General features: G+C 48.0%; 1 protein-coding gene across 2 annotated transcripts; it reads right to left on the bottom strand.

Annotated features, from left to right (window-relative positions):
• Positions 1-89: 89 nt before the first annotated feature.
• Positions 90-7221, bottom strand: LOC127608935 (spartin-like). Of its 2 annotated transcripts, none has more exons than XM_052078474.1 (8): positions 6893-7217; positions 5777-6493; positions 4011-4202; positions 2843-3011; positions 2560-2754; positions 2298-2456; positions 2113-2203; positions 90-1087 (listed from the first exon to the last, which is right to left on the bottom strand). In XM_052078474.1, exons 2-8 carry the CDS (start codon positions 6473-6475, stop codon positions 883-885), a joined length of 1710 nt encoding a protein of 569 aa, XP_051934434.1. In that variant the 5' UTR covers positions 6476-6493; positions 6893-7217; the 3' UTR covers positions 90-882. The 2 variants fall into 2 exon arrangements, with proteins under 2 accessions (XP_051934434.1, XP_051934435.1); XM_052078475.1 differs by lacking the exon at positions 90-1087 and adding an exon at positions 1407-1978 and having other exon boundaries at positions 6893-7221.
• Between the last annotated feature and the right edge of the window lie 7040 nt (positions 7222-14261).

Here is a 14261-nt window from a genome sequence, read left to right as displayed (position 1 = left end):
AGTTCAAGAAACCCCGGTGTTTGAATATCTGTTGTGTTCATTCTCCTAAAAGAAAGTTGGGCGTGAAATAAATAGACACAAAAATCCAGTTTTAGTCATTAAAATATTGATGTTTTTATTTCATTGCACATTTAGCTGGGAAAGGCCCAATCCACTTAACCTCACAGCTAGGGAAAAGGTTATTCTTGTTGCATCAAAAAAATAAATAAATAGCTGGAGAGGCAAAGTGAACGAACAATGTTGTGATTTCAAGAGGTTTTCTGCCTTTCTTGAGGACAGCATTGTATGCATAGAGGAATACAGTAGTTGCAGCATTACAGTTAAGTCACACGTTTGGGACAGTTATACAAACATATGCAACATGTACACTTCAAATTACGACATCATACAAAATATTTCAATTTGGAATAACTCGCTATGCACTTTAAACATTAATATTGACAGAGGATGAATACAAGTTTTCATCTTTGGTTTGAAATGAATTTTTGATTGCTTCAAAACGTTATGGACATTCAGTCATTTTAGGCAGTGATTAATGGTGTAACTTCAAAAACAAACAAAACAGTGAAAGTGTACAAACCGGATTAGGAAAAGGAAAAAAAAAACTTCATCTGTGATGCTATGCTAAGATGAATGTGGTGCGACGAAAAGCAATGTCAAGTCTGTGCCTTTACTTCGTATCATATAAAATTATACAATATATTACACATATATTTATTTCACAAAATAAAATCTCTACATCAAAGTCATTTTAGTTCTGAAAGCAATTAGTAGTCTTGTAAATCTAAACCGCATACTTGCGAAGCACACATTTCAATGAGTCTAGAATTATAAGGCAAGAGAGTTGGTGACGGTGGTCGGGGGTGGGGGGGGGGGGGGGGGTTATTTGCTGGATTTCTCCACTTGGTTCAGCGCGCCCGCTTGGTCCTGAAGCTTGTAGTCCTCCAGGATGGCCTGCGCCGTGTGCTTACCCGTCCGCTTCGCCACCGCTTTGACTCCGAGGTTGTCGATGTTGAAGGCGGCCACGCCCACGTTGATGGCTGAGTTGACGGCGTTATCTGTGGCCTGCCCGGCCACCGCGCCGTACCTTTTGACGGGGTGGGCAAGGTGGGGGTGAAAGGCGGGACACAGACAGGAATTAATATGCAAAGGTGCCATGCTGAGAGTGATTGGGGAAATTGATTAGGACTTGCTGACTTTTGAATTCTGTCAGTTGGCACACGTTGTGGGCTTTGAAGCTCTGCCGCTTGTTGTCACGCTAATGACAGACGCATTTGGCAAACTCCGCAGGTCGCGCGGTGAGGTGTGCAGTACTTCATCTGCATGATACTTGACCGCCCCCTCAAAATGAGGTCATTTTGGCGAGGTTTTTGAAAAGAGTGAAATTTTTTTTTTTCTTCTTGAGCCTTGGGGCACTTTTTGTGTAAAGGTGCCAAACCGTCTTAAATGTAGATTTTTTTTTTTTTTTTTTTTTTGAAAATGCAGCTCTTCTTCCAAGTCTATATAATGTATCGTTCACTATGATAAATTACCTCGTTGAAGGTAAACATATTTGTCGTATTCAGTACGGGGATGAAAATGTGCTTAAAAGCTAACAATCTAGCAACAGAATGGGAATAAATTAAGCAAAAAGCTCACATCTCCTAAGTGCCTGAATAAGGAATTAAATATTCTAAAGGAAATAAAACCCTCCATTTCTTTAGCCCTTTATTTTCACAAACGTACTAATCTCGGCTATCATTGTGTCAAATGAAAGATTTTTTTTAAGAAGGAGAAAAAGGATTTTTGCCAAGGCTTTGAGAAGAACATTTAATTAGGACGGATTTTCCACAAAGAGGGAAAAAAGTGATTTGGAATCGTAGAAAGGCCAGCCGGCGTCATGCTCGTCGTTAGTCAAGGCTTTAATTGCGTTTTTAATGGAGAAAGTGATCACATGTTGCCGTTAGGTGGGGCTAGGAGATTTTGAAGACCCCTAAATCTGTAAAGCAAATTGGAGAGGGGAAGTGGGGGGGGGGGGGGGGGCGCGGCACAAAACACACGCCGCACGCACTCACGGTCATGTCACAGCAAGCATGATGGGACAAGATTGGGAAAAAAAAGGAAGTGACCTACTTGTGTTTGACTGTGGTGACCGTCTCGGAGGCCACGCTCGTCGTGATGTTCTTGGCCGCCACTTCCAAGCCTGTCCACATGGTGGCGAATCCTGGAAAACCAAAATTGGGTTTGATCACCGGAATCCCTCCCCAACAGTGCGCGGCGGCTTTCAAATGACGCCGCGTGGGCGGGCACGGCGCGACCTTGCACTCCGCTGGCGGCCACCACCATGGCCCCGTCGATGTTGGAGCGCCCGTCTTTGTCTTTGCGCATGGACTCGGGAATGAGCTTGCCCCCGTGCTTCTTGACGTGCGGCGCCAACTCCCGGCCCACGCAGCTGGCCACGGCGCACACGCCGTCCACTGCAGTGACACGACAGTCGGTCAATCGCCACCCCCCACACCCCAAAAAAGAAAAATATATATATATAACGCAGAAACACGCCGATGACGCGGCCGCGCTCACCAAGGAACTGGCTGACTTTGACGGCGCCTCCCGTGGCCTGCTTGGCGACGTGGAGGCCTTTGGTGACGGCGGGGCTAACGTGCGCCGGCTTGTCCTCCGGCGTGATGTGCTCTCGCAGTTTGGACGCCCCCTTGTGAATGGCCTTGCCCGTGAACTCGGCTCCTTTGACCAGCCCCCAGCTCAGCCACGATGCGCCTACGTGAGAAGTCGTCACAAACGTTGAGCCACATGCCCCGATGCCCAATTCGGATTGGAAGCATTGGTCGTTCTGTGGCCATCTCACCTGTCAGAATGCCGCTGGCCACCTTCTCGCTCCACTCGGGCAAATTCTTGTCATCCTCCTCCACCGCCGCCGCCGCCGCCGTTGCCTCCTCGCTCGGCGGCTCCTTCGCGGGAGTCGAGATGGACACTCGGTTGCCGAGATTCACAGGCTCGACGGCTTCGTCCGCGTCCTGATGGAACAAACACATGGCGCAGCAAAACCCTCAAGACGGCTCGATGCTAGTCTGCTTGCAACGCTGCCTTAATAATGGCGCCCGTTCATGACGCGGTCACAAAACTGCGATTGTTTACCAGTAAAAAAAAAAAAAAAAAAGCTTCTCTTTGACTCGAAAGCCTCAAATCTGCAACTTAACAAAAGGGAAAAGTGCCAAGTTGGCGACGCACGATGAGTTCCATGGGCAAGAAGCGTCACATCTAAAGTGACCTTGTGTGGCGGCCGAGGCTCCGATAGCAGCTGATAAGAGCATTAGCGCCGTTTTAATGCTCAAATCCCGACCGTGCTGAGGCAAGAGCGAGCAAGGCTGGTGTTCCTCAAATGAAACTGTCAAAAAGGCTGCTGAGTAACAAATTTGGGGAGGGGGGGGGGGGGGGGTGTATCAGGAAACAAGGCTTTTTGTGAAGATATATTTTATACACAACAGTTACTTTGTCAATAAATTCACTTTTGTTGTGTTAAAATAATCGTCTGTCACAATTTATTCATTCATTCATTCATTCATTCATCTTCCGTACCGCTTGATCCTCACTAGGGTCACGGGGGGTGCTGGAGCCCATCCCAGCCGTCTCTGGGCAGTAGGCGGGGGACACCCTGAATCGGTTGCCAGCCAATCGCAGGGCACACAGAAACAAACAACCATCCGCGCTCACACCTAGGGACAATTTAGAGTGTTCAATCAGCCTGCCACGCATGTTTTTGGAATGTGGGAGGAAACCGGAGCACCCGGAGAAAACCCACGCAAGCCCAGGGAGAACATGCAAACTCCACACAGGTAGGCCGGAGCTGGAATCGAACCCGGTACCTCTGCACTGTGAAGCCGACGTGCTAACCACTGGACTACCGGGCCGCCCTGTCACAATTTTACATTTGGCAAACTTTACAAAACTATTTGCGTGGCATTGCGGGCGTCCCACTTTGAAAAAAAAAAAAAAAAAACACCGCAAGAGACTACCTGCACTCTGAGGTCCGTCATCTGAGCCAGCAGATCCCGAAACCGCTCTCGGTCGGCGGCGGGCAGCTCCGACGATAGGACCACGCCCACAAAATGTCCCGGCGCCATCACGTCGGGGAACATGAACACGCCGGTGTTGCACAGCAGGGCCGGCGAGTTTGCCGCCATGAGCGGGTACAGCCAGTCGCACACCTGCCAGGGGGAGGAGGATCTGTTAATTGTCGTCGTGCGAAGACACAAAGTCTATTTACAGAAGTACGTTTTTTTGTTTTTTTTCTGAGAGCTTTTCAGACATACTGCATCTGCACTTTCTACTCCTTCCGGTGTCAAAACAGCCGTTACTTTTTTAACCCAGGAGGATGCTGATGAAACTATTGGGTTAGGGGACAAATTGAGAGAGAGAGGTCAAGCGGCCACAGTTTAGGAAGCTCGATTGGGTTTACGTGGAGGACGGATACGAAGAGGAGACCGTCCCTCCCCTCTTTGGACTGCCGCATGTCTAACAGGATTATGTGGACATGGCAACGCGCATGCGTATTGCTCACAACTTTCACTCATGTGACTCGCCACGTTGATGTCATCTGCCGCCAAAGGGTACCTGGGAAATTCCCCCCTTGAAGAGTCAATTATCCGCCTCATGACTTTTTGTGCTTGACAGAAGGGGGGGCTGCGCAACGTTGCAGAGTCTGTTGCTTCAAAGTCCGAAGTCCTGATTTATTAAGTGACTTAATTATATCATTGGGAGAGAGAGCTCACATGACTTAAAAAAAACACAAGAGTCAACACTAAGCGCATGCACACATTAATGACACATGGCCGAAAATTCGTTTCAGTGCGAAAATTCCTGATCCACCCGATCCTCCAGATCAACCCGAGGAAAACTAAGGAGTTGGTTGTGGATTTCTGCAGGAAAAAGTCCTCACCAGCACCGATGAACATCCAGGGTATGGACATAGAAAGGGTGACCTCCTACAAGTACCTTGGTGTTCTTCTCAACGACAAACTGGACTGGTCTACAAACACGGACACCCTGATTAGGAAAGGACAGAGTCCCGACTCTTCCTACTCAGGAAACTGAGGTCTTTTGGGGTTCAGGGGTCACTCCTTAAGACGTTCTATAACTCTGTGGTGGCCTCGGCCATCCATTATGGCATTGTCTCCTGGTCAGGCAGCATCTCGGCCCGGGACAGAAAGAGACTGGAGCGACTGGTCAGGAAGGCCAGTTCTGTCCTGGCTTGCTCCCTTGACACTCTGGAGGAGGTGTGGGCAACAGAAGGATGCTAACTAAGCTAAAAGCTACGATGGCCAGTCCCTCCCACCCGCTCCAGCCCGCCCTGACAGCACTTGGTAGCTCCTTCAGCCAGAGACCGTTACACCCGCGCTGCAGGAAGGAGAGATTCCGACGCTCGTTCCTACCGACTGCTGTCAGGCTGACGAATAAAAAATAACAATCATAATAATAATAATAATAATTAAATGATGTGAAGGAAAATTGTAAATAGTACTGCGATTTATCCATTTGTGTTCATATTGCACTTAATTGAATGGTGTTTGTTTGTTCTTTCTTATTTTTACCCACATTCTTGCTGCTGGAGGCTGTAAATTTCCCCAGTGTGGGACGAATAAAGGATATCTTATCTTATCTTAAAATGGCGTCAGTAACGAACACAAAAGGTTCGATTCAGGCTCCATAGAAATGGCTGTCGTTAAGATAAATGTATGGTGCACTGTGCCCTACATTTGATGCTCCCCAACATCAAAATTACCTGGAGAAACGCTGGTGGCCTCCCGGGGCAGTCATTGGTGAACTTGATCAGCCGCAGGTAGCCCGGGTACGAGGGCGCGCTGACATCCCCCTCTGGCGTCACAAAGAATATCTGCACCCCTTGCGGGATGCACAGCAGTTCCTCTGCATCCTCACCCATGCTCTGCGGTGACGACGCAGCGCTGGACGCCTGACCGTAGAAGTCGTCGCCAACCAGCGACAGCTCGCCCGATTCGGTACCGTACGAGATGGACAGGTGGCCATCGGCCGCTTGGGGGGAGTACGCCGGCGGCTGGTCCCCGAGAGCCACGGCGCCGCATGCGGGTGCACCGCCGCCGGGCAGGCTTTTAACTTGCTCATTTTCGGCAGGAAGTTGCGGGTAGATGGCTCGTTCGGCGCCCGCGGCGGTCTCCAGCGCGGCAAGGCGCGTGGTGATGTTGTCCAGGGTCTCCTGCATCTTCCGCTGCATCTCCCGGGCCGAGTCCCAGGAGTTGCCCACGCACTCGGCCCCCTGCGAAGGCACGCTGATGCCCCTAAGGAGGTGCTTGCGCCCCTTTCTGTAAAGCTCCAGGGCCTGATGGTTGTTTCGGGCTTCGTCGGCCGTCAGCGCTTTGCTGATACACTCGAAGCCTCTGTTGTAGCTGTCTTTGATTACCTCAAGCCTGGCGTGGTCGAATGCATCTTCTTTCTCCTTCTCCATGTCCTGTGAAATAAGACACTTATTAAATAATTGGGTTAGGACGCAGGTACCAGTGACAGCATTTTTTTTAAATATAAAACAGCTATGACACTGGAAATATTTGGCAGTGTCGTGTAGTTACTTTTTTTTTTGTCGTGCATGCAAAACAACTATCAAACAAGAGCTATTTCATTGGCAGAGTGCTACAGTATATTTTATTGGATATATGACGCACCCACCCCAAACCTTTCAGACTATTCGTCTCACATTCGCTTCTCTGCACATAGCAGTTGTTCTAATCTTAAAATATAATGTTTGAGTGGCCATTCGTCTGCGCGACTTCAGGACTTTGAACTACGTGGGATTAGCCGACAGCTCTGTTCTGTTCTCAGTTAGTTAGCATTAGCTCCCCGTTAGGTCGTAACGGTGTTAACTTACCTCCCAACGTCGCAGCCGGTCGGTGAACTCGGCGGCTAACCTTTCAAAGTGTTATTGTGTGCTCGGCAAATATCACTCCCTGAGGTGTTCGCTTGCATAAATTTGGACCCTGACGCAACAAGAACGCAGTCAAGAGCCGTCGAGACAACTTTAGAGCGAGTAGCGACAGCGGTCGTTTCGAATTTATTTTCTTTCATACCGGAAGCAGCATCGCCGTGTCACTGAAATCAAGTGTGTTTATTATCGCTTTTTAATTCTGCATTGCGGAATTTCATTTATATAGTATCAAGACGTGACGTAGAATATTATGACCAATGTTGGCCGGTGTAGTCAAATCAACGAGAAACAACGCGCGCACCTTTTAATTTGAAGTTTGCTCACCAGAAGCTCACGGACTTTTAGTGACAATGTCGCTATTTTGACAATTCAAAACCAATGCCGTTTTCTAGATTTCATCACAAGATGGCAATAAAGGAACGTTCGTGATTGGAAACGGAACATTGAGTGAATTAAATGTTTTTGGAGCCGGGCGGGGGTAATTACTCGACCATCGACAGCCGGGTATTATCAATACTCATTTAATTTACTGTATAGAAATTGGAGGAATAAAAGGAAACGCTGACATTAAACGAACGAAATTACCCTTTTGTCACGTCAAGGGCGACAACGCAAATTATATGTCACAAATACGTTAATAAGGTGTGTTTACTGTTACAAAAGGCGAGGTTATCACTTTTTTTTAACATTCCGTGTGACTTTCAGGGGAAAAAAGCTGAGGTAATATCGGCGATATCCTGCTACCTGGACTGAAAACGACAATTGCCTGCAGTTGACAAAGTTTTTCAATAAATAAAGAAATATTATTTATTTCAAAATTTGTGCTGACAAAATATTGTGCTAAATTGCACGTCGTGCATTTAAAAATAGCTGTTTCTCAGTTACCGCAAACAAAATTAGTAATGCCGATCAAGGTCACAAGGGGGCGTTAAATCTCCGTTTCAATGCAAATACTGAAATACTGTACGTGGAATTAAGAGGAAATGTAACGTCTGCTTGCCCCACCCCCTCCCCCACCCTACAACAAACGTAATTTATTACTCCTGTATATTTCCAGAATTATGAATGGAAGCTATTAGGTTTATGTGCAATGGCCATGCTGTTATTGATGATGAATATTGTGGGCGGTGAATCCCAGCAGTAAAAAAAAAAAGTATTTGTGATTAAGAGCAGTCCGTCAGTATTTTATCATTTCTTTGCCTTTTAATTACTTGTTTTCTAATTCCAACTCTCAATGGAAAAATTCGAGTTTGTATCAACTCTTGTTAGACTGCAGGTCAAATACAATGGAATTGTTTCAGATATTTATATTCTGCCGGAATCATTTTTAAAAATAATTTTTCAATTTTTATCCAATTACTTGATTAATTCAGGGAATATTTGGTGGAATTACCTGTTTGTACAATTATAATTCACCTGCAGCCCTTATATTTGCTCCGTTTGCTCTACGCCGTGTCCCGTGCATCAAAAACGTAACAATATCTTTATATCATAATTCAACATGGACGTTGAAAAGAGAGAGAGGTGAAAGTGTCCCCTTTCATGTACTGAAAATACTTTCACACACTCACGCGTGTCTCTTGCACAACAGGAGTCATGTGATTTCACGGTGCTCTTGGGCGCACGGGCAGCATTTTCCTTTGTCGACTCCAACTTTGTCCTCAGACTTTACTTCCCACGTTTGCAAATTTATTCCATGGCTTGTTTCAAGACACTTTTTTTTTTTTGACAGTCATCTGACAAAAAATTATGCAGCACTCGGTTTTGTATTCTCATTCCGGAGACCCAAATTCCATGCCTATGGAGCCCTTTAAAAGTTACTTTCCCATTTGTCCATATCCGCTTTAAAACTTTACACTTCTATAGTAAAAGTTCACGATGGCCAAAGTTTGACCCTGGAAGATTATTTCTGCTTTCTGTGGGGGGGGGGGGGGGTGGTATCAGTAAATCAAAACAAATTGCAGTTTGGGCCATCGTGTTCTGGCTTACTGTTAGGATGTAAAGACGTTCTAAATGACAGCGCAACCAAAACTCAACGATAAATCTCACTCATGCCTGCTGGATGCATCAACCTATCATGAATTATCCATCCATCCATCCATCCATCTTCTACCGCTTATCCGGGGCCGGGTCGCGGGGGCAACAGCTTTAGCAGGGAAGCCCAGACTTCCCTCTCCCTAGCTACTTCTTCCAGCTCTCCCCGGGGGATCCCGAGTCGTTCCCAGGCAAGCTGGGTGACATAGTCTCTCCAGCGTGTCCTGGGTCTTCCTCGGGGTCTCCTCCCGGTGGGACATGCCCGGAACACCTCACCGGGGAGGCGCTCAGGAGGCATCCGAATCAGATGCCCAAGCCACCTCATCTGGCTTATCCATCCATCCATTTTCCGAACCGCTTGACCCTCACTAGGGTCGCGGGGGGTGCTGGAGCCCATCCCAGCCGTCTTCGGGCATTAGGCGGGGGACACCCTGAATTGGTTGCCAGCCAATCACAGGGCACACAGAGACGAACAACCATCCACGCTCACACTCACACCTAGGGACAATTTTTAGAGTGTTCAATCAGCCTGCCAAGCCTAATTTTGGAACGTGGGAGGAAACCGTAGCACCCGGAGAAAAGCCACGCAGGCCCGGAGAGAACATGCAAACTCCACACAGGGAGGCCGGAGCTGGAATCGAACCCGGTACCTCTGCACTGTGAAGCCGACGCGCTAACCACTGGACTACCGGACCGCCTCCTTTCATGAATTATCAATACAAAAAGAAACTAAAATGAACATACGTCTATGTTCTCTTGGATTATGACGATGAAAACTTGGGTGAAAAAACGGTCGACCAAGAGATAGGAGCTTTTTTTATGATCAGCGTCCGGTCAGTAAAGCTGTCTCTGTCTCTCGTGTGATTTATGAGCGGAGTCACGCAGCTTGCCGGCTAATTCCCCAGATGAAATGAGGCTCTCCTGTCTGGAAAAACACTTTGTCCCCCATGCACGCTGCGACGCCTGCGCGCTGCTATGCTAACGACACGGGGGGAAAAAAGGCGACTAATATGAAGCACACGGGCTGCTCAAGAAATGCGTGTGAGATGTCCAAACGTTGTAAGATTCCCTCCAGCGTACGCCAGCGCGACCTTCCGCGCGAACGCACGCCAGCCGCACTAAACTCATGTCTGTTTGTCGTAAAGTGAGATGCGCCCCAGCATCAACTTTGTTTTTGCACAAGCTTTATCGCTCAGTTCCAAAATTTCCTCACTTTTGGGGGCGTTTGACTTTCAAGGCTTAGCTCAGTGCTAACAAACAAATGCTGTAGATAGGCTAACGAATAGCATTGGTGTGGCGCTCTTGGAACTCTTGAGGAACCGAGATTTGAATGGCAACGTCGGACATGAAGACAGATAATGTAAAAATAGTCACAGTCATACGTTCTAAGGTTCAGAGGTGTCCAAACTTTTTGCCAAGGGGGCCAGATTTTATGTGGTAAAATGTCGGGGGGCCGACCTTGGCTGACATTCTTTACATTGAACAACAATATTGTTCAACAAATTTTAGTAAGCCAGTCTGTTTCACATTTCCATTTTTATTTTAACTTCAACAATCTTAAGAATTTCTTTTGGTTCATTTGAAACAGGAATTTGAAATATGACATATCAGTCAATATAAACACGGAGTGATGTCTTGTTAACTCGTGAGTGATGCCCTCTAGTGTCTAAATGCTATTACTCATTTAGTGAATGCTATTACTCATTTAGCCACTAGAGGGAAGCAGTACTCTATGAAGCATCACTCACCAGTCGACGAGACCTCAGTCAATGCAACACGTGTTCCATTGTGCCCAAACTGCGGGCCAGATGGCACTGATTTTCTGACAGGGGCCGAGGGCCGGATGAAATTCGACCGCGGGCCGGATTTGGCCCCCGGGCCGGACTTTGGACATGCCTGCTGTACAGTCTTGTCACGCACGTTGGGACAATTAGAAAAAGACGCAACAAACTGCGTCCCCTATTGCAGCATTTAATTCCCGATTAAAGGACAATTGCGTATTTTACGGCACAGGTGGCAACCCGCAGGGTGTCCGGGCTCTCCCTTAGAGATAAGGTGAGAAGCTCGGTCATCCGGGAGGGGCTCAGAGTTGAGCCGCTTCTCCACATCGAGAGGAGCCTGATGAGGTGGCTTGGGCATCTGATTCGGATGCCTCCTGAGCGCCTCCCTGGTGAGGTGTTCCGGGCATGTCCCACCGGGAGGAGACCCCGAGGAAGACCCAGGACACGCTGGAGAGACTGTCACCCAGCTGGCCTGGGAACGCCTCGGGATCCCCCGGGGAGAGCTGGAAGAAGTAGCTAGGGAGAGGGAAGTGTGGGCTTCCCTGCTAAAGCTGTTGCCCCCGCGACCCGGCCCCGGATAAGCGGTAGATGATGGATGGATGGATGGATGGATGGGTGGCAACCTTAGCGGGAACAGATTTTGGGGAGAGCAATTTGTCAAGTGTAAAATCGCCCAAAATAGATATAAAAAGACAAGTGGGAACAATAAATGTGGGGTGAATTGTTCAACTGGCTGTACACGTACTGTATGTTTATCAATTTATCAAATGACTGGTGACGGGTCAGTATAAATAAAGTCAGTTTATGAGCCATGAGCGATTTGACGGCGGGGTTATGTGTTGAAAGACGGAAAAATGGCAGGCGGCCATCGTACACGTGTTCATATGACAACGCTTGTCTGGACTCGGGCCAAACAACTTGCCGACTTTGGGGCATAGGAAAGCAGAGCGATTTGTCACGATTTGTTTTTTGACGTAAATCCCGACGCCAAGGTGCCGCTTGTCCCGACACATCGCGCGCGAATGGAAAGAATTCTTCCTCGCGTGTTTTTTGCTCAAGGCTGCGATTTTCACGCTCAACAACACACGTGTCACACAAGAATGCTGTAAAAGTCCCTCTTGTCCATGCGGAAAGAAAAAAATCTGGCCAGACGTTTTGCCGGGGTCATGCGCGCAAATTTGGATTTTGAAGTAGGTTTGACATTTGTGTTTTTTTTTAAATCCCGTTGCCGATGTGAAGACACGTTTTGGGGTAGATTCAAAGCAGGTTTAAATTTACCTGAACAAATTTGGGTTCGAGAGGAGTCAGATGAGGTGGCCTGGGCATCTGATTCGGATGCCTCCTGAGCGCCTCCCCGGTGAGGTGTTCCGGTCATGTCCCACCGGGAGGAGACCCCGAGGAAGACCCAGGACACGCTGGAGAGACTATGTCACCCAGCTTGCCTGGGAACGACTCGGGATCCCCCGGGGAGAGCTGGAAGAAGTGGCTAGGGAGAGGGAAGTCTGGGCTTCCCTGCTAAAGCTGTTGCCCCCGCGACCCGGCCCCGGATAAGCGGTAGATGATGGATGGATGGATGGAAATTTGGGTTTTAAGAACGGTTTATGGTTTTAAAAGTGATGTTGGGGTTTGCAGTTATATTTCAAATTAGGGTTTTAAGACGGGGTTGGGCTTTGAAATTCAGATTTTGAGACTGGGTTGAATTTATAAATTAGGGTTAGGGGTTTCAAATTCAAATTGAATTACAGGCGCCACAGTGGGCGACTGGTTAGCACGTCCGCCTCACAGTGCAAAAGTGCAGGGTTTGATTCCGGCCCCGGCCTTCCTATGTGGGGTTTGCATGTTCTCCCCGTGCCTGCCGTGGGTTTTCTCCGGGTGCTCCGGTTCCCACCCGCATCCCAAAAACATGCACGGCAGGTTTATGGAACTCTCGAAATTGTCCCGAGGTGTGATTGCGGGCATGAATGGTCTTTCGTCTACGTGTGTCATGCCATTAGCTGGCAACCAGTTCAGGGTGTCCCCGGCCTACTGCCCGATGACAGCTGGGATAGGCTCTGGCACCCCGCGCGAGTCTCCTGAGGAGAAGCGGATCAAAAAATGGATGGAAGGATGGGTTAGGCTTTTAAGTTAGGTTTCAATTTTATTTTATACTGATAAAAGTTCTTGTGAGTCGTGAGTGGCGAGTGCCTAAGTGACTCCTAAAACCCACTTCCAAGGCTGCGTAAACCTCCGGTGCCTCCGCAGCCAGCCAAATTCCGCTTCCAAGTGGGCGGCTTTTATGGACTCTGAGAGATGGAAAATGAAATACGGCATCCGTCCTTTGCCAGTTGTATCCCCGCCGCTTCACATCAGAAAATGGACCTTTGCCGCTTCCACCGACGCGATGACGGCATGACGATGAGCTTTCCGTGTTTTCATCGATGGCTGCGCCAGGACATGCGGTGCTCCTCGTATACGCATTGGATCACATTTTACACTCTGACGCTAACATAAATTCAGTATGGCCGCCAATGGTTGCGGCGTGTTTATTGCGATGTTGTTTGCACTTGACAAAAATCAAAATTACCTGGCATGGAAAATGTAAAAGCTGACATCAGATATTTGAACGCAAAAGGTGCAGCAACACATGTAGACACTGTTTCAATACTAAAAGACATAAAAAAAAACACTAATACGACTGCAACTCACTGAGCAGTCGTATTTGTTGATTTCTTTGTACTAGGAATGTGCAAGTATCAATACCAGGTATCATATTGGTCCGATACCAGCCTATTTCAAGGTATGGAGTCTTCGCAAAGGATACTGATACCAGCCACCGATAATAAGGGAGGAAAAAAATCTGACGTGCAGAAAATCTTTTCTGCCAGTAGCAGGGAGGTCAGAATTTGGTGACATCGCGGCATTGAACGTCCCTAATCTGTATGTCGATATCGTACCACTCCCTGGTGTACGAGGTGGGCACGCGAGAAGGCTCCTTAAACGATTTTAGAACACTTGGAGGTCGTATAAACAGCTTGAGCGTCGCACCGGGTGCCCGTCACTCTGCAGCGTCTTTCTTCGAGCGCTCACTCACATGGAAGCGCGCCCGCTGTCGAACACCTCACGCTCGCCAAGAACCTGCGTTCCATCAGAGTGGCCATTTTGTTTGGACACCGCCGACCAAATGGCTACACAACACGTCACACACTTCATTAGGTGCTCCTCTAATGAGCTCCGATGGAGATATTCGCCATGACGTCGCGCGTACTTCCAGCTGACAAAAGCTAAATAATCTCCAGTTATCTGCCAAGCCTCACTTGTATATTTTTGACCAAGATTATTTTGCCTGATGTTTGAAGAGCCATAATCAATTGGGCCCCAGTTATTGTGAATTTGTGTGTTGAGTCTTTTGCCAAAATCAGTCGGTATAAAGCAGACTGCAGTGGAACACCTCCCAGTCATGGGTACAGAGTTCCACAGGGCTCACTTCTCGGTCCATTGTCCTTTCGATTCACTCAACC

This window comes from Hippocampus zosterae, chromosome 10 (assembly GCF_025434085.1).
Source record: "Hippocampus zosterae strain Florida chromosome 10, ASM2543408v3, whole genome shotgun sequence".
Classification (NCBI taxonomy): Eukaryota; Metazoa; Chordata; class Actinopteri; order Syngnathiformes; family Syngnathidae; genus Hippocampus; species Hippocampus zosterae.
Note: the sequence above shows the minus strand (reverse complement) of the source record. Positions and strands in the feature narration are given on the sequence as shown.

What these genes read in the sequence shown, in the direction of transcription:
- LOC127608935 (XM_052078474.1), bottom strand. Translation starts at nt 6,475, where the DNA reads ATGGAGAAGGAGAAAGAAGATGCATTCGACCACGCCAGGCTTGAGGTA. An exon ending in GGCCACCAGCGTTTCTCCAG is followed by an intron (nt 4,203 to 5,776) that starts GTAATTTTGATG and finishes TCCCCCTGGCAG; the next exon opens with GTGTGCGACTGGCTGTACCC. An exon ending in CAAAGTCAGCCAGTTCCTTG is followed by an intron (nt 2,457 to 2,559) that starts GTGAGCGCGGCC and finishes GTGTCACTGCAG; the next exon opens with TGGACGGCGTGTGCGCCGTG.